We start from the raw sequence: 24,481 nt of genomic DNA on the forward strand, positions 1-24,481 counted from the left end.
CGCGTCCAAGATTATTGCACTTATATAGTGACGTGCATGTACGTGTGTGTGTTTGTGAGGCTTACCATTAGACCACGGAGGCGGAAGAGTAAAATAGTGTGAACACTATAATTTGACAAACATTCATATTTTGTGAATAGGTTTCAAACTTTCAACTACTGTTTGAGTTTTAATGCCGACCTGCAAGAATTATGTTAAGAAATGTGTGCAAAAACATGTCTGTTCATTCATGGAAACCCCGCTAAAGTACGGAACCATTCAGGGGTTTGACAATAGGTGACGTCATTCGAGTGCAGTGGAAGTTCACAGACGAGGTAATGGAGGTCACGCCTTTTATCGAGGATTTGTTTTCTTTAGAATGTGGCTGAATTGTATTGCTGAAGTCATTACCTACTGGTATGAAGCAGAATTTGAGTTTTGATTCACTCATCTCTCGAAATAGCAGAAACAGAATAAAGCGAAAAGAGCCAAGTAAGCTTGAGGGTTATTGGCTACTGTTTATAAACAATGCTTCTGAACGGTCAACGTCCTGACGCATTAAGAATATGAAAACATTGTAAATAACAGATCTACAGGAAAATAAACTGCAGACACCTTTTTTACACAAAGTTTCCAAGAAACATTCCTTAAAATGAAGTCATGATTCAAGTTTTGAAGATGACACTGAATCGGTTTACTTCCTTGAAATTGTTTCTTTGATGTTTTGTGATAAACCTAAGAAATACATTTCAATATAAACAAATACCAGTAATGGACAAGTAAAATTAATCTTTTTTTCAGTGTAACATGTAAGCGTCAGTATAGCGTGTGCATTTCATGCAGACGATCTTTTGTTGTGAGTCATGAAAGCGTACCTCTTCAGCCAAGTGCAGAGCAACGGATTTCAGAGTTTCCTTTTTGTGCCTCTCAGTTGTTGGCAGCCACAAACCCTTGTCTTCATTGTTCACTAACAAAATCTTTCCGTGATTCGAATCGGAAATAAGTACACTGACAAATTCTGTGCTTTTACGTGACATTTTTAGACTACATTCCTAGTTTTGGGAGGTAAACAATAAATCTTGTAAATCAACACAGTGTCGAAATATCCTAAATTCCTTTTCGTTGCGTTGCAAAGGCGGTGTTGGGAGCTTGCAAGTGGTAGCGTGCCCATTTCCGGTATGTCCTAGTCAAATTATAACGAAGTAAGCATGTCATTAAATGATTTCTTGTTGAACAAAAATTAATAATTTTACAGAATAGGTCATGACACAATGTAGTAATTGTTCATAGCCACAATGGATAAACATTATTCTTGATTTTCACAATGAATACTCGCACGCAACTTTTAAATCAGTAGAACATCGCGCATGCTCTAAACAAGCGCACGTGTTGATAGAACACGGAGTAAGTTTTTATAAGACGATGATAAATATATGTTTACGAATAGGGAATGTGAAAGGTGGTCATCAAATATGACCAAAAACATATATCGTACGCCTACTGAGAAGTTATGACGGACGTGTTATATGTAGTGAGGACTGGACATGTAGGCTACATACTTGTTAAATCTCGAAATTAAGATTGGATTGTACATGTTTTCAGCTGTTTACATAGGCTAGATCTCGATAGGAAACTTGTCATATTGATATGAAATTGTTATTTCAAAATTAGACAGGACATGTTATATTGATAGAGGACTGGACCTGTTATTTGTCCAATCAAATGGTCTGGAGACATGTTTCTCGAGAGAGTACTGAACACATAAATGTTTCTTGTTTCAAAAGTGAACAATAACACATTTTAATATTTGTTATGTCAAAATTGGGAACACAGGTGACCAAGTTGTGTAAGGTTCCACGATTCGCTTTGTTGGATCCCCTGGACGCATCAGAAACCTATAATCATGCGTTCGAATCTCAGTTCGTCTGATTATGTTTCATGGTTTTGTCAGCAGACTCTGCACCATACCCGTTTCACCACATTGGTAAACCTCTGAGTCCTGCATCACTTCAGCCTTTCCACCCACATTAAGCTGACACGCCCTGATATAACTGGAATACTGATCAATTGTAACTCCATCACTCACTCATCATATCATACTGGACATATATTGCATAGAAAGGGGACAGGTTATATTGACATGTTGTATCAAAATTGGATACGATGTGTTATATTGAGAGATTATCAGTCACATTCTTTTTGGTTTTATGGAGAGTGACTGCAGATGTTATATTGATTTGTTTGTTGTTTAGCGTCGCACACAGCAGTATTCCAGCTATATGACGTCGGTCTGTTAATAACCGAGTCTGGACCAGACAATCCAGTGATTGACATCATGAGCATTGTTCCACACAATTGGATATGATGACATGCATAAACCAAGTCAGCGAGCCTGACCACCCGATCCCATTAGTCACCTCTTACGACAAGCATACTCCCCTTTTATGACAAGCATTGGTTACTGAAGACCAGTTCTGCCGAGTGCAAGTAGAACGTCAGTCTTCTGCTGTGGTATATGTTACCATCATAGAGGCTATAAGATATAGTACACCTTCAAGGTTCATTTCTATCTCTCTTTGTCATCTCTATGGTTCATTTCAGATAAGGGGTACTGGATAATTCATCTCCAGGTGATACACACAGCTCCAGACAGCCTCCCACAACATGCAGGCACAGTGTGAAGTTTGTACTGAAGGGGCAGCCAAGTACAAGTGTCCTCAGTGTGTCCTCAAATAGTAAGTTATTATATGCAATGACAAACAGAAATTTCCATTCTTCTTTCATATCGATTTATTTAAAGAAAGCATTTAAGCACAACATAATTGACAATTACTGTATTTCCTTGATTAAATGCCCTGGCGTATATTTCTTTGAGACACTCTTTACCCCCGAGGCCTAATCGCAAAGATAGAAATCGGGAGAATTCCCATATCCGAGGCAAGAGAGTTAACTGACTGTAAAAGTCCAGTTTCCACCGTTGCCAAGCTAGGCTGGAATTTCTAGGCTCGAATGTAGCGCCACCAGTGGCTTTTACAAGTTATGTCCCTTCTATGTTCCTCCGATTGACCAATCAGATTCCACCTCTCATATCACTTGCAATGTTTCAAATAAAATGGCATCGCCTAGTGAAGACGATCTGATCAATAATCAAGATCCATTTTGTAATAAAACAGGTCTTACTTAAGTGCATCAAATCAGGACAGCACCTTGATTAAAAACATGAAAAGCTTTGGAAACTATTGTTGACACTAAATTGAAATCTGAACAGCATTTTATGAACCGGATGTCGATTTCATTTCGCGATTTTCATTTGTCTTTGCATAGACTCATTAGTCCAGCCAAAATAGAACTCCATAAATCCAGCCTAGTTCGGCAAGGCTGGAAACTGGACTTCTATAGTCAGTTAACTCCCTTGCCTCAGGAAGATGAAGAATTCTGTGTATAAACACTTGCAGGCAATTAATCAAGGCCAGGCATTTATTCGAGACACTGGCATCTGTTCGAGGGCGGCAAATATTTGAGGCCCAGTGTTTAATAGAGGAAATACAGTAACATGACTTATCGGGCTCGTTGAAATTGGATAGTGAGAAAGAAAATAATTGTCATATATGAGTTGTTGACTTTCAAGGTTAAGCTACTCAAAACCTTTTGTTGGCCAGATGTATGATTTCAAAGTTACATCCCTTATCTGCACCAGGATACACTGATTCTTGGTTGCCAGCACCATACCTTAGATTCAAACAGGAAAGCGTTTATGACCTATGTAATTTTCTACCGCCTTAAGTTGCAATGTGTCTCATGGTATTATTATGTTTCTTTTTCTGTCTCTGCAGCTGCTCAGTCCAGTGTTACAAGCAGCACAAAGGTATGTAATTCAGCAGCAACTGGTAAGGGGTCAAGGTCACTTAAGGTCAAATTATGAAACATGGTTCAAATATTACAAAATATTGGATTACCATAATTCCTGAGAAATCTGAGCATTTTCCAATCAGATTAATTAATGGATAATCAAGGTCTTTGTAATATGTTAAGATGAATGTTGTAACATGTATTAGGGTAGCCAGAGGCATGGGACTCAAAGTGTACTGCATTGGACATGAGATCAACTGTCACTGTATGTGGTGAAGTTTTTATTTTTGTTTGTTTATTTGTTGTCTTACGCCACACTCAGTAATATGACAGCAGTCTGTAAATAATCGAGTCTGGACCAGACAATCCAATGATTGACGTCATGAGCATCGATCCATGCAATTGGGATACGATGATATGTATCAACCAAGTCAGCGAACCTAACCACCCGATCCCGTTAGTCCCATCTTATGACAAGCATGTTGGCCTTTTACGGCAAGCATGGGTTATTGAAGACCTATTCCAACCCAGATCTTCACGGGTCTTATGTGGTGAAGTCAAAATGGTTTATGCTACTTGTTTGTGATTTGGTTGCAATGAGACTGCTTCTGGTTTTGTGTGTAATGCAAACACCTTTCTCGTCACCACTACTGTTATATTATCCCGAATCCAGTTTCTTGAGAGCTTGTGATGGGATATGGCCCTCATCTGTTGTATCTGTTAACTTGTCTGTCTCTAAAATCACAGTCCGCTGTTCAGTGTTCAGATCCCGATTTCATTCCAAATGTTATGGTTGGTCTGTATGTGTTTGTGACGTTCATTACCTTGGGGACCGCCTCCGTGGTCTAATGGTAGAGCGTCCGCCCGGAGAGCGGAATGTCCGGGGTTCGATCCCCAGCCACGTCTGGTCGGCTCGGAGTCTGTATACTGTGTCTGAGTGGGGTATTCATGTTAAAGTGCGGCATGGTATCTCAGTGTGCTAGCACTATAAATCGGCATCAGTCTAGACTAGTTCAAGCAGCCACACACACACAAACACACACACACACACACACACACACACACACACGTGCTTGCACGTCGCTATATAAGTGCAATAATCTTGGACGCGACGTTAAACCCCATTTTACCTCATTACCTTGGGCATTCGCGAAACCAATGATAATGGATGGAAGCCAAACAAATTCTATAGTATGGGTACGGGTGCCCCTAGACTAACATTTAGTCTATGAAATCTCATGATATATAATACCCTTCTTGACTCTAAAAATAAAAAATAAAAATTTTCCCTATGCAAATTGTGGAGTAGAGCTGGCAGGCTTGCTTTTGTATACATTTCTAGATAGTTTTATAAATATATTCCACAGTCATGGTGCAGGACTAGGTGCCCCAGTTGTCTAAGGCATCACAATTTGCTGTGCAGAGTTACGCCCATTGGGCACACCATAATTCTAAGTGTGTGGCTTCTTATCCTCGTTTCCCCGAATATGTTTCTCGGTTTGTCAGAACATGCCCTTCCTCATGGGTTTTACCAAAGTGGTGAAGGTCTAAGACCTGCATCACCTCAGGTTTCCTCCCACTTTAAGCTGACATGACTGTGTATAAGTGGAATGTTTTAGTCTGCTTTCAGTCGTACAAATGGGTATCTCTCATACCCTCACGTCTAGTCGCACGTTTAAGAGGAAGCCAGAAGCTGGAATGTAAACATTAAACTTGTTTCCGTCCGGTTGCGCACGCACCTCCCTATGACATGTCACAAATCTCTCAGCGCGCCTCTGCGCTGGTCGCTCGAGAAAGTCTTTCGCGGTAGACTGCTAGTTTGTATTCTACTAGTACTTATCGCTTATCTACAGTTGTTCTAATAAAGTAATAATATGTCTTACCTGTAGACTCCTGGAATGTAATCCTTGGTAATCCATTGTTTGTGTTCAACGCGTGTTTCGCTGTTTGACAGTGATTCTACACGTGGCAATATGTCGGGCATTTGTGCCTCGTGTCAACGAAAACTGTCTAAAGTAGACCCTCACAAGTATTGTCCTTCCTGCATCATTAAGGACGGGTTTTCAACGTGTTCGTGGAATAAACGTTGTAAAGAATGTGAAAACTTGTCTTCAATAAACTTTAACTTGTATCTTCGTGCGTTGGCGAAGCGGGCCGCTGACCAGCGCTACAAGCAGAGAAGGTCATCGGTTGGATCCTTGGACTCTGCACCCTCCGCATCAGGCCCTGGGGGTGGCGAGTCGACCACACCTCAGAAATCAGTTGATAAAGACCCGCCTCAGTCAACTTCAGTTTTCGACAAGACACGTGACCGTTCGCCTGCTGATGATACTACCCGCACGACTGGTCTTCGTCATTCGGTTGATCGAGAGCGTCACTCAGCCTCCCCCGTTACGACGGGACCGGGTGGTGACGAGGACCATGAGGGGACTACGGTCCCCAGTCGGTCCGTATCTCGTTCTACCAACGACATCGTAGGGACGTCGTGCGGGACGACAGTGGACACAGAAGTCGTTCCCGTTCAAGTCGGGACGACAGGACGAGTGCCTCGTCGAGAGACAGTACACGACACGAGGGCGTTCATCGTCATCGTGGTCGTCGAATGTACGATTCGGACGATAACTACGATGGGGATCGTAGTACTTCTACAGTTAGAGATCGTAGCCCTAGTCCCCACGGGGACGTGCGATGTTCTCGAAGGGAGTTTCGGGGAGTTCAGCGTCGTAGTGAAGATAGTGACAGAACGACGACCTCGTCTCACTTACATATCGACCCGGCTTTGATAGCCCAGATCACGGCGGCGGTCCTCGCCTCGACGGCGTCGACCAAGAAGGATACGACTACGTCGGGGGTCCATGGCCCGTCAACTAGTACAGCAGCTCCTTCATCTACGCCTCCACACTCGACGTGTACAATGGATTGTGACGACAGCCCTCCTAGGCCTCCCATAGAACGATGACAACCCGACGCGTGCGGGCTTTAAGGTGGGAGATACACCGCAGTCTCTTCAGTTTTCTCCTCCCGATGTCTTCAGAGCCATGGCTCACGACATGGACCAGAACTTTGGCTCTGCTCTGCCTGGGCAGAGCTTCTGCAAGCCGCCTGGTCGATCTCGTTACCCGATCTATGGCATGCCGTTTTCGTCACCCATGACTACGGATTTGGACTGGGGGCTACTCTTCAAGAGACCAGCGCCCTCCACATTTGGAATCCTTGGACACTGCTGTTTGTCACCAGCTGCAAACGCTTGCTATGCTGTCGACAGCGATCAAGGCCCTCTCAGTGTACTTTGAGGAGAAAGAACCCCAGGACGAGGACGACAGGACGGTGCCATCGGTCCTCACCTGTATGCAACGGTGGATCTCGGACGTCCTCGCCCAGTCCCGATATGTATCGGGCCAGATTACTACGGCGCGTCGCCATGGTTACATCGACTGCACTGACCTACCTGATCGTCATGGCAGGTCACTCTTACGGGCCCCGTGGACATCGCAACAGTTGTTCGACGGTCGTACCAACGACGTTCTGGACAAGTACTCCAGGGAAGCCGAGCGTGACATCATCATTTCGGCTTCACACAACCTGTCCAGACGGCCACCGGTTTCGAACGCCCCATGACGACGTTACCGAAACGAGAATGTGCAACGGGCCTTCCGTCCCTCGACAGCCGTCCCGCAAGAGAGATTCCGACAGGAAAGGTCGCCAGGTCTCCTTTCCAAGTTTCCCAGAGGGGGACAGTGCCAGCGGGGGAGGAAGTGAGGTCCCTTCCCCCGCCGTCGCCGTGGTTGGAGTCTCCCCCGGTGACACTACCTTTAGACGAGCTACCGGTAGGGGGCCGACTTCGTCACTATGCCCACAAGTGGGTTTTCCTCAACGACCCTTACGTTCAGAACATTTTGACAACAGGCTACGCCCCACGCCTGAGATCGACGCCACCACTGACGTCATCCCCGACATTCCACATTCCACCAACGGATCGGCTGACGGCGGCCATCGATTTGTTGGTGGAAAAGGCAGCCGTACTTCGCCTGGGGACATCGGCACCATCGCCGAGGTACTACTCGCCCATCTTTCTAGTACCCAAGAAAAACTCCACAAAGATGCGGCTTATTTTCAATCTCAAAAAGTTCAACGCAACATACCTCCAACCACCCAACACATTCACCTTGATATCCCTCAGCTCTCTGCGTCGGATGATATTACCGAACGACTTCCTCGTCTCGTTAGACCTTCAGGACGCGTATCTACATGTACCAATAGCTTCCGAGTTCCAGAAGTACCTCCGATTCGAATACCAAGGTATTCCTTACCAGTGGGCGGCCCTCCCGATTGGAATTTCTACGGCCCCGTGCTTTTTCACACGGATCATGAAGACGGTCGTAGAATGGCTCCATCAGCAGGCGATCAGGGTCGCCTTCTACCTAGACGACGGGCTCCAAGCTCACCAGTTTACAGAAGCCCTTCTACTACGGTACCTCGGGTGGATCGTCAACTTTCAAAAGTCGGACTTGGTACCAACTCGGGTTCTACAGTACATTAGGATACGCTTCCAGACGGGAGTCAATCTGGTCCAGGTACCTCAAGACCGTTGGGACAAGATTGTCAGCAGCGTTCCGAGACTTCTACATGCCTCGGCGTCGGTGCACACGTGGCAGGAAGTCCTCGGTCTGTTGACATCAGCCCAAGACTTGACTTGACGAGGTCGTCTTCAACTTCGTCCGCTGCAGAGATTGCTGTACCCCCACCTGGAGTTTCCCAATCTCCTGGTTCCACTTCAGGCGCAGCTACGTTGTCATCTGGAGTGGTGGCTTCAGCCGTCGAACGTTTGCGAAGGCGTCTTTATGAGCGAGCCTCCGTTCATACTACACCTATTCGTAGACGCGTCATTGGAAGGCTGGGGAGCGCACTTCGGGGACGACCAAGCGGCCGGGCTGTGGTCGCCAGTAGAAAAGGTCCTCCACATCAACTGCCTCGAGATGGAAGCAGTGATTCGGGCAGTCGAGTTTTGGAAACTTCGAATCCGTCGGAAACGGCTGATGATACAGTCGGACAACTCCACAGTCGTCCACTGCGTCAACAAACAGGGAACAACTCAGTCGGCGGCCCTTCTGGACCGGACATTCAGGTTCTTCGCCCTTGTCGACGACTTGGACATGGGCGTACGCGCCCGTCACATCCCGGGGGCCAAGAATGTGATTGCCGACGCCCTGTCGAGACCATCGAGGCCGTCTCCCACGGAGTGGATGATCCATCCGACAGTCTTTCATCTGCTGACAGATCGACTCTGGTTGCCCCGTACAACAACCGCCTCCCTCGATTCGTGTCGCCGGTTCCAGACCCATGGGCATGGGACCACGACGCTCTAGCGATATCGTGGGGGGGGTCTAGACGCTTACGCGTTTCCACCAACGGTGCTGTTACCATCGCAACTGGTGAAAGTTCGTCAAACGGCCAACCTACGTCTGCTTTTGGTCGCGCCTTATTGGCCGGCCAGAACATGGTTCCCGGCACTTCTTCAAATCATCGATCAACCACCGTTCCCGTTGCCAGATCGAGACGACCTCCTTCTTCATCCTCACACCGACGACTTGCATCCGGGGATAAAGAACTTCCAGCTTCGCGCCTGGGTTTGCTTAAGACCTCGTTAATGAAGGAAGGCTATTCGGCTAAAGCGGCAGCGCTTGTCTCGTCGGCACGACTCGTAAGCTGTAAGATGACAAGTGGACCACTTTCTCCATTTTTGCCAGGTCTCATGGCTTCATGGCTACAGGTGGCGGAGTTCCTAGTCTCTCTCCGGTCATCTCGGCGTCTGAAAGGGTCGACGATCTCGACATATCTGGCAGCTTTGGCTTCAGTAGTGCCGTCTCCTACGGGCGACAAGCTCACTAACGTACCGGAGTTGCAGAAGATTCTACGTGCCTTCATGGTTGAAGATCAGTCACGTAAATTCCGACCGCCGGCCTGGGACCTTGATGTCGTTCTGCGCAACCTGTCTAGTCAGGCTTACGAGCCTCTCGATCAGGTCGCGTTCGACTTATTGTCTCAGAAAACGGTTTTCCTTCTCTCGCTGGCTACGGCTGCGAGAATTACGGAAATACATGCCATTGGCGTCGGTCGGATTACGTTCGATCAGCGTAACCATGGCAACGTCCATCTTGGTCTCAGATGGGATTTTTTAGCGAAAAATCAACTTCCTGGCCAAGATCCGAGAATGTTCAACATTCCTTCCTTGTCTGCCATTATGGGCCCTCATGATCACGCTGATCTCACCTTGTGCCCAGTTCGTGCGCTTCGTATTTACCTGCAGCGTTCTGAACAGCGACGACAACATTTTCGACGGCTGTTCATACCGCTCTCAACCAATGCAAAGAAAGAGATTACACGTAATACTCTCTCATTTTGGTTGAGAGCGGAAATGCTCAGAGCTTACGAGGCGCAAGGACTCGCACCTCCCACCTCCTCTCATCCGCACGAAGTTCGAGCCTTCGCTTCAACATAAGCACTCCACAGTAATTGTTCGCTACAAGCTATTATGGAGGGCTGCTTTGGAGATCTACTTCAGTGTTTGCTTCGCATTATCTTAGAGATATCTCCACAGAAGATGTTGAAGGACTCAAACAGTTTGGTCCACTCGTGGTGGCACAACAGATCTCTCAGAAAAGACAGTGAATTTGTGTTTTATTCATTTTGGAGTTTTTGCTCGACACTTCGTGACATACTACAGGTTACAACAAAAGCTGTTGGTGAATGTACGCATTCTTATGGTTTTTTGTTGCGTGCAGTACTTCTGCTTTTTATTATGGTTATTCGGTGTATGCATCGTCTTCCCATACATTATAGTACTGCTCGTATTTTTTAGTTACTTTGTATACTGCGAGTTGCTCTGTAACTAAATTATGCGCCGACCTCACTTCGATCCGGGTTCAACTGACGTGTGCAGTTGTACTGTCACATCGATAATTAGTTGTGTGTCGAAGAGCATTACCCATGCTATTTTAGTTACCTTGTCTACAGCGAGTTCTGTAACTAAATTATACACCGACCACATTCCGATCGCAATTCAACTGATGTGTGCAGTTGTCCTGTCGCTTCGATAATTAGTTGTGAGTCGAAGAGCATTAAACATGCTGTTTTAGTTACCTTGTATACTGCGAGTTGCTCTGTAACTAAACTATTCGTCGACCACACTTCGATCGCAGTTCAACTGACGCGTGCAGTTGGCCTGTCGCATCGATAATTAGTTGTGTGTCGAAGAGCATTAACCATGCTGTGCGTTCGTGATAAACAACTTGTCTCGTCCGTGCATCTGGTCGAATGTTCTATTGTCACTACAGGGGTGAGGAACTTGGTACATTCGACGTGAAAGTGGTCACTGCCTGATTACTTTCCCGACCCTCCTTCCAGTGTTCCGTCGAATTCTACCCATTTGTACGACTGAAAACAGACTAAAACATGGGTTTTTCAGATTAAAAACGATGTTTTATTGGTCTGTTTTCAGTCGTACGTTCCCACCCAGCCATCCCCACAGGGAAGTAATCCAGTCCAGTCCTGCTTGATGGCTTTTTCTTTGAGATTTGTGACATGTCATAGGGAGGTGCGTGCGCAACCGGACGGAAACAAGTTTAATGTTTACATTCCAGCTTCTGGCTTCCTCTTAAACGTGCGACTAGACGTGAGGGTATGAGAGATACCCATTTGTACGACTGAAAACAGACCAATAAAACATCGTTTTTAATCTGAAAAACCCATACTGTTCAAAGCTGGGTTAAACCCAACTCACTCACTCTTACTGAAATTGCTGAAATACTGTTAATTGAGGCAACAAACCTCATCCACATCATCACTCCTTGTTTCAGTTACTCCAACTATCCCTTTCCCTATATTGTTGTAGCCCAATTTCTACATTTCAGAAACCTGTGTGACAAAGGATGCAAGCAGAAAGGATTCGGGATCTGAGACATTAGAGAAAGAAAGAATTCAAGAACAGAAAGGTATATAGAGGATATTTATCATCTAAAACTGGCTCCCACAGGAGATTTTGCTTGGATGAGATAAAGCAATATCTACAATGTAGATATCGCTGCAATGAAATTACATCACAATGCTTTGCAGACCATTGTGACTTCACTGGTTACCATGACATCACAATCAAATGACATCACTAATGGCTCTGCTAATGAAGCTGTTAGCAGTTCTTTTTTACACTGAAGACACTGCTAATTATTGTCTACAAATTGAAAAAGTTGGTAGAATGATGTTGGATGATAAATAAAATCTCACCCTCTTGTCTTTTGATATCAAATATATCAACACTTGTTGATAAAAGTGACAAAAATCCTCGGCAAGCCTCGGAGTTTTCCCACTTTTATCAACTTGTGTTGATATATTTGATATCAAAAGACACTCAGGTGAGATTCTCGATATCCCAGTACACGTCATGATGACAATTCCCCGAGCAGGAAGGTTCACACTTCCTGTTTTATGCTTTCTGCCTGTTGTAGTTCTCATTCCCTTCTTGCAGATTTCACTCAGCATGGTTCATGATGGCAGTAGTGTGACAATGCAGTATTGTATCGTAGTCTATACAAGGTCCACAATACAATATATAGATTTACAACCCCTGTTTCGCGATACATATGTTGCGATATGATTTGTATCCCAATACAGTACCCGTGAAGATCCAGGGTAGAATAGGTCTTCAGCAACCCATGCTTGCCGTAAAAGGCGACTATGCTTGTCGTAAGAGGCAACTAACGGGATCCGGTGGTCAGGCTCGCTGACTTGGTTGAAGCATGTCATTGATCCCCATTGCGTGGATCGATGCTCATGATGTCAATCACTTGATTGTCTGGTCCAGACTCGATTATTTACAGACCAACATCATATAGCTGGAATATTGCCGAGTACGGCGTTAAACAACAAACAACAACAACTATTATTTCATAAGTTGATATTTTTCTCCCAGCAGTTGAATCACAACCGTGAATCGTTATCATACTACTTTGAATTTCAGACAACGAAGATGGGATATTGTAGGGCAGCAATATATAAGCTGGGGGGAACTGTGACTGTTATGCTATTTATAGCAAACAGGGAAATACTAGAGAATCAGCGTCAGCTGGTTGTTGAACAGATTCGTTTTGCCTTATCAAACCTGTTAATATTCACAAGTTTTTACATCAATATAACTTGTAATGTAATGTATCATGAAACAGGGGTTTATTAATCGATGTATTGTATTGTGGCCCTTGTATATTGTATTGTCACGTCGTTACACTATCGCCATATTAGAGGACTGCCTGTGTGGTCTGATGGTAGAGCTTCTACCGGAGAGTTCAGGGTCCGGGGTTCAATCCCCGGCTGTGTCATACCAAAAGGGGGCAGTCGGGTAGCCTAGTGGTTAAAGCGTTCACTCGTCACGCTGAAAACCCGGCTTCGATTCCCGACATGGGTACCATTTCTGGTGTCAGCCGCCGTGATATTGCTAAAAGTGGCATAAAATCAAACTCTCTCACTCACACTGAAAGGCATTAAAAGATGGTACTTGTTGTTACCCTGTCTGGCATTCAGCTTTAAGGGGCTAAAACGAGGATTGGTCGGCTCATTGTCAGTATACAGTGTCTGAGAGGGGTATTCATGTTGAACTGTGGCATGGTATCTCAGTACGCTAGCAATATCAGATCGGCATCCGTCCGGACTAGTACAAGCAGTCACACATACTCACACATGTGAATGCACATTGCTGAATAAGTGCAATTATCTTGAACGTGATGTTAAACCCAATTTCACCTTACTTCACCTTTATAAGAACGCCTTAAACCGTGAAACATCAACTATAAATGTTTGTTACCATGGTTACAGAGGAGGGTGAGCTGTCAGACGTGGAGCTTGAGACAACGGAAGACAAAGTGGAGCGACACCTGCTGGAGAAACTAGGTATCGTCACTATCGTGTGTCCAATACAATATATCAAGTTCGTTGTTGATTCTTCTTGTTCTGATGATTGAAGTTCATACTTGTACCTGGTGTATACGGCCCGTGAAGATCCAGGGTAGAATAGGTCTTCAGCAACCCATACTTGCCGTAAAAGGCGACTATGCTTGTCGTAAGCAGCGACTAACAGGATCGGGCGGTCAGGCTCGCTGACTTGGTTGATGCATGCCATCGTTGCGTGGACCGATGCTCATGATATCAATCACTGGATTGTCTGGTCCAGACTCGATTATTTACAGACTGCCATCATATAGCTGGAATAGTGCTGGGTGCGGCATTAAACAAGAAACCAACCTGGTGTATACACTACGTTCCTCCATCTCCCGTGAAGACATACCAATGATTTGCAAAGTAGTAGCTATGTCTAATCAGACTCAAGACGTGGTCTCAAGAGGGCTACCAGTGCTCAGATTACATGGCACAAACTGCAATATTGCTCCTGCAGCCCTGAGGCCATGTACTTTATATATTGCTTCAATATGAGGCGATTTTACGTTCACAGCTGTATATATTCACTAGGTAGGCACAATTTTATCGATAACAACTTCTTTAATTCTGTGAAAAGCCACGTTTCGGTATAGATCCTTATACCGTTGTCAAGCAAGACTGAATGTGGGACATTGTACAGAATATAAAGAGTAGATGGAGGATTGCATACATGAGTGGGATAACATTGGTAGGTGTTGACAACAAAGGGATAATGCTGTCACAACACAATGGACAGAGGTGGAAACCAACATGGACATGATGCCAATAAACAGGATAAGTGATTATTGCTTAATCTATCATCGCCCTCACCACCGCCTGTATCTCCTCTACCTACTTCACCTGGGGCGACGAGTACTATCAACAGATACACGGCCTACCCATGGGATACCCACTCTCTCCTATCCTTACTGAAATCTACATGACCTACTTCAAACAGCAAGCCCTCACAACATGCACAACATCACCGATCCAACCTATTTGCTGGTACAGTATTTGCTATACCGAAACGTCGCTTTTCACCGTGTTCACAGTATTAAAGAAGTTGTTATCCATAAAATTGTGTCTACCTAGTGAATACATACAGCTGTGAACGTAAAATCTCCTCATATTGAAGCAATGTATAGAGTCACTCACTCACTCACTCACTCACTCACTCACTCACTCACTCACTCACTCACTGAAATAATATAAGACTCGCATTAAACCGTCTTCCCCTTCCTGTTATCAGTGAATTCCAGGTTACCTCTACAAAACTATTCAACCAGTTACTGCATGAATTGGGAGATGTACTTGTCATATTTAGGAATTCCTAATGACATTTGCTGCAGATTTGGGGCCGAATGTCAGCCTCTGAAAAGGTGTAGATAACTCTCTGCGACCTTTTTTTCAATGAATTTTGTATTTTATTTGGAAAGTATGTAAGGGTTATCATTTTTGCCCCCAAACTGACTGTTAAGAATTATAGCTTTTTTGTGAAAGTGGTTTTGGAATTACCATGGTGTTTTTTATCTTCTGTGCAGAAGAGTCTGGGGAACTGAAGACGCTCCTACAGAACCCCCATTTACGTGTGATGATGTCGGCACTGGTGGGCGCTGACAATCCTGGCAAACTCATGGAGGACGCCATGAAGGAACCGATTTTCACCGAATTCGCTGACGAGTGTCTGAAGGTTGTGGAGCCAGAGCAGACATGATAGTTGCTATGGAAACTGACTGGATATGTTATGACAACCAAACAGATGTTGAGAAATGTAAAAGACGTATAAACCATTTCTACAATCTGTAGAATGCAATGGTGACATCTACAGTGACAATTGCAGTCTAGGATGTATATGTGAGATGTTGTCATCATCTGTTGATGGGATGGCTGTCAATGATCTGTAGATGATCTGTTGGTCTGTTGATGATCTGTTGGTCTGTTGATGATCTACTAATAGCTGTTAGTGTTAATGATCTGTTGATGGCTGTTGATGATCTGTTGGTCTGTTGATGATCTACTAATGGCTGTTAGTGTTAATGATCTGCTGATGGCTGTTGATGATCTGTTGGTCTGTTGATGATCTGTAGATGATCTGTTGGTCTGTTGATGATCTACTGATGGCTTTTGATGATGATGTTGATGGTCTGTGGGCTGATGAAGTCGACACACAAGTGACACTGTAAGGCTTCCAGTGGAGTCGAGCAGGACCAGTACATCATGCCACTGAATCACTGACAAGGCATTTGTGGACATTGATAGTACTACATAGCAAACCTGGATTACCAAGATGAACAAGACTGTGAAGAGGTGGTGGGGCACGAGGACAATTGCATCCTCTACCTGCACCGAGACACAGACACAGACACACGATACACAGGTTTCACAACCTTATTAGAGTGGGGAGGGTGGTCGGGTAGCAATAAACTCACTCACTCTCTCTTTTTTTATTCATAAATCAAGCATGGTTGAGAACAATCTCACTATAATCATTTTGTGTAGCTGTATCGAGCACCAATATTTGATTTTAATGAGATTGAATTGAGAGCTTTCAAGAGGACGTTATGCTTGTCGTAAGAGGCGACTAACAGGATCAGGTGGTCAGACTCGCTGACTTGGTTGATGCATGTTATCGAAGTTCATTTGAGCGGATCAATGCTCATGATATCAATCACTGGATTGTCTGGTCCAGACTTTATTTTTTTACAGATTGCCGTCATATAGCTGGAATATTGCTGAGTGCAGCGATAAACAACAAACAAACAACATCTTAGAGGAGAAAAGTCCAGTTCCTTTGCCTGTGAATATATGCATTGTGCAAGAAAGAGGTTGTTTTATTTCATTTTATACCATTTCAAGTGAAGAAATTAAAAATAATGCTTGAATAATGTTTCATGGTTTTGTTGAAAGCCATTTTCACCTTATAAAGAAAGTTTTACCAGCTTTCTTGTGTATTTATATATTGGTTATTATCACAGTTTGATAGATTGTTGTTTCAATTCAGATTGCATAATTCCTGCATTAAATAATTTTTCATGTAAACCTGTTTCCTTGTTTGCTTGACACTGATATCAGGTGGAATATTGCTGACTGCTATTGTAGACATCATTCACACACTCACTTGATAGTCAGGACCCCTAACTTGGTTGATTGCGTGTCATTATACCAGTGAGTGAGTTGTTTTTCACCGCTTTTGGCAATATTCCAGCAATATCACGGCAGGGGACACCAGAAATGGGCTTCACACATTGTACACATGTCAGGAATCGAACCCGGGTCTTCGGTGTGATGAGCGAACACTTTAACCACTAGGCCACCCGACCGTCCCTTCATTATACCGGACGACATGGGAAGTTGCTCATGACATCAGTCACTGTTTATCAGGTCAAGGCTCATTTATTAACAGGCTGCCATCATATAGCTGGATTCTTGCTGTAAAAGGCGACTATGCTTGTCGTAAAAGGCGACTATGCTTGTGTAAAAGGCGACTAACCGGATCGGGTGGTCAGGCTCGCTGACTTGGTTGATGCATGTCATCGATCCCATTTGCGTGGATCGATGCTCATGATATCAATCACTGGATTGTGTGGTCCAGACTCGATTCTTTACAGACTGCCGTCATATAGCTGGAATATTACTGAGTGCGTGTTAAACAACAAACCAACCAACCAATCATATAGCTGGAATATTAATTTAACAATAAAACAGACAATTCCGTGACTCAGTTCCCCATTTGTTACTGTGTGGATGATTGGAATCGGTACTCACGCTGTCCGTCACTTGTCTAGTCCAGACGGAAATAGTGTTAACTGCGGCATTGGACATCCACTCACATTGTCATAACCCCTCTCCAAGCAAGACAACAACAACAACAAAGGTTTATTTCTCTTCAAGGTCATAGCTATGACATATTGAAGGTACAAATGGAGATTTATGGTGACACAAGGCATGAGACAGACGTGCGTCAACTATACGTTTAACTGCAACAGACTCATGAATTTAATCAAACATCTTGAGGATTTCTTTTACAAACTGTGCTAGTTTTCTTTGTTCTATTAGACTTTCAGTATTTAGTAGCATATCAAGTGTTATCGTACTAGGTCTTGTAAAGTACTTCTTTTGAATATATAACTTCCGCAAGTTATGCAGAAAAGGACATATTAGTAGATAGTGATATTCGTCAGCTAAGTCATGTTTATTACAGTGACTACAAATTCTGTCTTCCCGCGGTATATTTTCCCATCGCCCCTTTTCTATTGGTAATCTATGGTTTGTGGACCTAAATTAAGTAATCGGGATACTGAGTCTTAAGGGTAGCGACAGCAGATGATTTTCTAACTGGATTCTATGTTTAAATATTCGGTAAAATACTGCCTTGTGAGAGTTGTTTATCCAACTTGTCCAAGTCTGGCTAAACTGATCAAAGATACGTTGTTTAATAACACATTTTAATATGTTTATATTTGGCATGAATTGTTGGGTCCTTATAAACTAAGGTCTTATCCATCAAATAGTCCTTTAACATATTCGAGCCAGCTGTATTTAAGGTCGCAGGAGTCTGCAAAAAATACATTTTACATAACAGTACACAATTTCGTTGGTTTATTATATATTATCTTAGACCAGTATGTCAACATTCTTTGTTTAATTAAATCCGTAATAGACGCAAGTCCACCAGATTTAGCTTTAGTTGACTGTTTTCTATTATTGTAATGCACACTATATCCAGGTAAGTCTAGTAAATCATAATTGTCAAGTTTTGTCTAACAAACACCAATGGTAACTATGGATCATTTGAACAAATTCGGGGTAATTTAATTTTGGTAACAGGCCACCAACATTTATATAGCACAGTATTTCAGGGTGTCGGTTATGTCGACATTGTTATTACGTAAGTTTCCCGACTTTTCATGGCCCGGTTGCAATTTACATCCCTATAAATGTTTGTGACTGGTCCGTGCTTCACGAGGTTGGGTGGATGGGAGCACGCGCTCATTGTTTACAAACAATCTGTCACGTGCGAGATACACTCTATTGTTTTTTTTCTTTGGCCTTACGGTAGAGTGGCATAAGCTGTCGACGAACCTCTAGTACTTCTGGCGGGTATTGGTCGTTGATACCATACATTGTGCCTTTGAGGGCCTTTGCAGAGTCTTTGACAAGGTATTTGTCGTTGCGATACAAGAATGAGGCAATAATCGTATTTTCCCCGGTATGCCAGGTTTACCTATGCGATGCACAGTCTTAAACTGAATGTCCTTACGCACGTGTAAATGTGGTCCAATGGAGGAGGTCAACACCTGTTCTGTGTCTTCATCTTTTTCTTCTATTAAGCAACTTCATTAAAATTAGATCTTAAACCCCAATTAACGGAGAGGGGTATTTAATCAGAGTAAAATATTGAGCAGGAAATTTAAAGCTTTATGTGTCAGTGGAGATTGCTGCCAGTTTATTTGTAGTGATTGTGAATGGCAGCAATTTGCCAGCAAATGAATGGAACACTCATAAAATGATTTAACAGGAAGTATGATTAGAGTTACCTCCTCTGTTTGCAAATATAACAGCCTTGATCGTTGGCAATCTCATTAAAATCAGATCTTAGTTCTCGCTCCCGCTAAACAAAGATCTGAGGACACCCCATTACGGGTCACGTCGGACCGACCTTGCGCGAACTTTGACCGACCAATGGAATGACTGACAAGAAGTCGACATTAGCCAATCAGAAGGCAGCTTTCTCGTGCTTTACGGCACTAATTTCAAATTTGCGACTACGCTTCGAAACATATTTTGACAAATTCTCGATTACAAATTTGAAACCTGAACAAAAGAACATTCTGGAATGGCTAATAGATGGTCGAGATTGTATGGATTCAGTCGTTGAACCAGTAACCATTGTTCGGAATACGTCGTGTTGAAGTTTTTGAGGTTGCATGATTAGAAATCACATTCCAACTGTCACGTTCATGATCTGGTAAGCGACGTTCTGATTGGTCGGATGTAAGGTCGTTCTGACGTGAACCATAATGGTATATCCTCAGATCTTTGTTTAGCGGTAGCAAGAACTAAGATCTGATTTTAATGAGATTGGATCGTTGGGAAACTTTTGGGATGGGACAGTTTCTGGCTGACTGTACCTATGTACATGATGGCGATTCGAGGCATTCGACGACCTGACTTGTGTCTTATCCATTGCCAAGTCATTATGCTGCAGTGAGAACCGAGATTCGTCAGAAAAAAGAACTGCTGACCACTGTTGTCTTGTCCACTGTCGGTGTTGCCGTGCCCATGCGTCTCTGGCTGCTCTGTGACGCGGAAGAAGAGGTCTAACGGCTTGACGTCGGGGCCTGATGTTTGTTTCCCTCATACGGTTTCTTATGGTTTGGTCACTGACAATAATTTTGTTCCTGTAGCAGCCCTCTGTTGCCTTCGAAGATGGTTTGCTGTGACTGTTCTCCTCCTCAATGCTTCAACAACGACGTACCGGTCTTCACTTCCTGTTGTCACACGAGGGCGTCCTGACCTTGGTCTATCACGTACTGTCTGTGTTTGTTGGAATCGCTGACGTAATCTGCAAATGACGGATGGACTAACATTTAACCTTCGAGCAGCTTCCCGCTGTGAAATATTCTCATTTAGACACCCAATAGCTCTGGCTCGTTCTTCACTCGTGAGGTGTCGAGGTTGTGGCATGTTGAACACAGTGATGCAGTTTCATAGCGACCTGCCTTTATCAACCCAAATTTCGCACAAAAACTTCTTGTGGCTCCTGCTTCATGAGAATAAATGAGCAAATGCACGATCTCCATTTTTACGGCAGCTTTGAGGAGGAGATTACAACAAATCTGGTCATGAAGTCACTTGAGCAAGGGTAGTCTTCATTATCAGTACGTTAGCTGCCGATCAGGAGGCCATTTACCAAATTTAAAAGGAATCAATGAACAGTGCTACAAAATATCAGTGTTCCCTAAATTGTTTTGACGAGCATACATATGTTTTTTATCTGTTTCATTTTTGACAAGTCTTCATATCTAGATAAACATATGCCATAGAATGGTTAACGTTCATTGAGAAAATGTCCTAAATCATAGCTACTAACACCAAGGTTGATCCTTCTTTCCGTATTTTGGCTAGGCACCTCCCTATCATACAAAAGGGGAAACGCGTATGCTTGTTTCCCTGTCCATGGGACTGAGAAGGCGTCGATCTGACATGAGTGAGAATCCGGCCTCCAACTGACATACTTGTCTACCTGGAGATTTAGCCTGTCTGGAAACAGGTCGACTTGGAATGGGCCCCACAGCTGATTTATCTGGTGCAATATGGACTTCTTTAGCATCCAACTGCTGTCGTCTTTGCATTTCCTGGATATCCCATCGATCCCAATTGCGTGGATCAATGCTCATGATATCAATCACTGGATTATCTGGTCCAGACTTGATTATTTACAGAGAGCCGTCAAAAAGCTGGAATATTGCTGAGTGCGGCGTAAAACAACAAACCAATCCTGGATTCACAATCCGCCTGGGTATTGTCTTTCCCTGGGAGGTATTCAGTCTCTTCATGCAGAATTCCCATATCTGTTGAGCTAGATTGACTAGTGATACTGATTTCGTCCCGCCTTTCTTGTTGATATATGCGACAACTGTTTTGTTGTACATTCGAATATGGACCTGTATTTGTGTCTTGTCTTTGGTAAATGTCTTTAGGGCTAGTAGTCCCGCTTTGAGTTCCAGAACGTTGCTATGGTTTTTCTGTTCTGACAGGCTGCATTGTCCTCTTGTGCTCTACTTTTGACAAACTGCTCCCCAAACTAATAGTGACGAGTCGGTTGTGATCGTGAGGTTAGGGCTCAGGTTGATGAACGACTTCCCGTTCCATAATGACATTTTTATGGTGAGAGGTTCGGGTAAACAGTTGTGAGATTTGTTTATCATCTTTAGCTTCTGACATGAGGTCATCCAGTACAATCATATTGACGTTATTCAGAGCATTCAAATAGTTTTCATCTTGTAGGTTGTAAGGAATCCCTTTGACAAACTTGACATAGGGCATGGTTTTGAAGATGGCGTCATATAGTGGCTGCCATTCAGTGTAACACCATATGATATTGTTCGGTAGTGGATTGACGAGTCCTCCCTGCAGTATGTTATAGACAAACATAGATTTTCCACAGCCGGATGGACCTACAGTCACTGAATTTGAAGGAATGGTAAATTTAAATTGTTCAACGATAATCCGGAGGGGTAGGAGGAGGAGGGGGGTAGCTTTCCTGAGGAGGAGGAGGAGGAGGGTATTTTTCCCGAGGAGGAGAGGGAGGAGGGTAGTTTCCCTGTGGAGATTGATGCATCTGTCTCCTATGTCTCTGCATATTATCATGTCTAGCGAACTGTCTGTCACAATCAGGACATGATGTGGTCCATGCTGCCTGGCATGTAACTGACTATGTGACAAGAGGATGAGCCTTATATACTCTGAAGGTCAGCCTCAGGTATCCAACTGTTAAACTTTCTTGGATATCCCATCCATTTCACATACACCTCTTTTACGCCAGCTCGCTTTCTTTTCTTCACAACCCTCTCCACTCTCCACACAGTGTCTGCAGGCTTGTCTACTCTCTCAAGTGAGACTCTCATTTGAGAAATATTTCAAAGAGAATATTAAAAAAAATGGACTGAGGAAATCTTTATTATTAGGAGACGGTACTTTAGAGATGGTATAGCGGTTTTTAGGTTTGTCAGCACCATACCCGTGCTCGTGGGTTTCACCGAAGTGACAAACGTCTGAGATCTGCATCACCTCGGGCTTTCCTCCCTCATTTAGCTGACATGCCGTGATATAACTGGAATACTCTTAAAAGCGGCGTTAAATTCAACTCAACTCACTCACTCTAATACTTTGTACCATGGACCAGAGGCCTTTATATCTTGGAAATAAATCTTTCGTTGGTGTTGTTGAGAGACATTTCTGTGTTTAAAATATTCGCTGATCTGTGTGTGAAATGATGAGATCGTTCTTACTTCGTTCCTATTTGCAGTATCATGATCACAACTTGCCGATATGTCACACCCTGACAGTCACAATAGTTTTCGAGTTATCATGGAATGTAAATGTTTCTCGGAACATGAAGTGGTGATTTCGGAAGAGGTACAATATAACCACTACCTGTGACAACCACAACCACTAGATGATGAAAATAATCCGGACGATCCCCATCTTGGACTGGTTACAAGTGATTGCAAAACACAGATTGGTTCGTTTGTTTAGTCTATTTTCTCATGACACATACGTATGTTTTATGATACCTGGACTGACTGCTGGCATACATTATGCAATAACAGCTACATGTTCTTGTGAAATGAGTGACTGTAGGTGAGAAAATAGCGTTCTGGTTAATTAGCTCCTATTGGCTACAAAGATCAATCGATGTCTATCTTAACATCAGCACGGATTGAGGGCACGGCCCCTAGAATTTCAAAAGGAAGATATATTTCGCTGTGAAAAGTATAAATAATAATTCACGTCAAATCAAGGTAAGTTGACACATTCCTACTAGCCATGCTCGAGACATACATGGAATTCATACCAGTGTTATATATACAACGCATGCCTCCCAACAACTAAGGAACAAATCGCGTATATTCTGTACCCGGCTGGTAGTAAAACCCAATCAGCGTGCAAGCCTAACCGACCATGCTAATTAAGCCACGCCTCCTCGTTAGCGCTTTTAAGATTCGTTTTAGTTGTGATAAATACAGACCTCAAAATACGTACTTTTACAAACTTACGTTTTTACACATTTCTTCTCCCATAACAGGGCTTGATCTTCAAACGCCAGCAGTGGTTTATTTTTATTCACCCAATCTGATTGGCTGGCTGAGAGTGAAGAGCTGTGTCATCGCGTTTTGATTGGCTGGCTAAAAATAATTGACGGCACTATTTTCGCATCGGGGATACCCGAGGTCGTCTGGTACAGGAAATCCCCAGCTGGCAAAACATTACTGCAGTGACGATGTTTCCATCTCCGAAAGTTGGTGACCGAGAGAAAATTTGTGGGGGAAGAAGGGGTGTGATATGTGGAGATATATCAAGAATTTCGGCTTCCCAATGTATGAGATTCAGTTGCAGAATGGGGAGACGGTAACCGAAGGTAGATACCGCATCGATATTACGGGACCAGGTAAGCCACTCTGGTATATTCTTTACTGGGCGTTTTCAAGGCTTATAACAAAGCTAATGAAACAGTTAATTAATTCATGTGAAAATACTGATGAAATAGTGAAACAAACCATATTGCTTTTGGTATTTTAAAAAAAAAATAACTATCAACCACATAATAAATGTCACGTTACTACGAAGTGTTGATCTAGGGCCGATCGATCAAAAGCATATATCTCATAGTTATACATGTATAGAGGATTAACCACTGTGTTCGGTTGTTACCGCAAAATCTACAGACGAGTGATTAATCTGTCACGATTAGAACGAGGCTTTGGAAACGAGAAAGCCTCGTTGTAATCGTGACAGATTAATCACTCGTCTGTAGATTTTTCGGTAACAACCGAACACAGTGGTTAATCCTCTATTTCTCTGCCATCGTATTGTACATCAAGCTCGCTTCATAATAATGTAAGAAAAAGCTTTCACTATTTTTCATGATAGTTGCTCTTCAACAAATGTATCTATAAAGATGGCCAGG

At 43.5% G+C, this 24,481-nt stretch overlaps 2 protein-coding genes across 7 annotated transcripts in view; one reads left to right on the forward strand and one right to left on the reverse strand.

Moving 5' to 3' along the window:
• LOC124134929 (serine/threonine-protein phosphatase with EF-hands pef-1-like) overlaps positions 1–1,037 on the reverse strand; it is a 34,493-nt gene extending 33,456 nt beyond the window's left edge. For both annotated transcript variants that reach the window (XM_046500028.2, XM_048396031.1), the window contains exon 1: positions 855–1,037. In XM_046500028.2, coding sequence (XP_046355984.1) covers positions 855–1,016 — 162 coding nt within the window. In that variant the 5' untranslated portion in view covers positions 1,017–1,037. The remainder of the gene's footprint in view (positions 1–854) is intronic.
• On the forward strand, positions 366–16,838 carry LOC124134930 (zinc finger HIT domain-containing protein 3-like). 5 transcript variants are annotated; one of them, XM_048396033.1, is made up of 6 exons: positions 366–471; positions 2,581–2,714; positions 3,813–3,844; positions 11,739–11,819; positions 13,690–13,764; positions 15,330–16,838. In XM_048396033.1, exons 2-6 carry the CDS (start codon positions 2,644–2,646, stop codon positions 15,500–15,502), a joined length of 432 nt encoding a protein of 143 aa, XP_048251990.1. In that variant the 5' UTR covers positions 366–471; positions 2,581–2,643; the 3' UTR covers positions 15,503–16,838. The 5 variants fall into 5 exon arrangements, with proteins under 5 accessions (XP_048251990.1, XP_046355987.2, XP_046355986.2 ...); XM_046500031.2 differs by lacking the exon at positions 366–471 and adding an exon at positions 1,038–1,155; XM_046500030.2 differs by lacking the exon at positions 366–471 and adding an exon at positions 1,102–1,181.
• Positions 16,839–24,481: the final 7,643 nt, after the last annotated feature.

This window comes from Haliotis rufescens, unplaced genomic scaffold, assembly GCF_023055435.1.
Source record: "Haliotis rufescens isolate VD_foot unplaced genomic scaffold, xgHalRufe1.0.p SCAF_15, whole genome shotgun sequence".
NCBI lineage: Eukaryota > Metazoa > Mollusca > Gastropoda > Lepetellida > Haliotidae > Haliotis > Haliotis rufescens.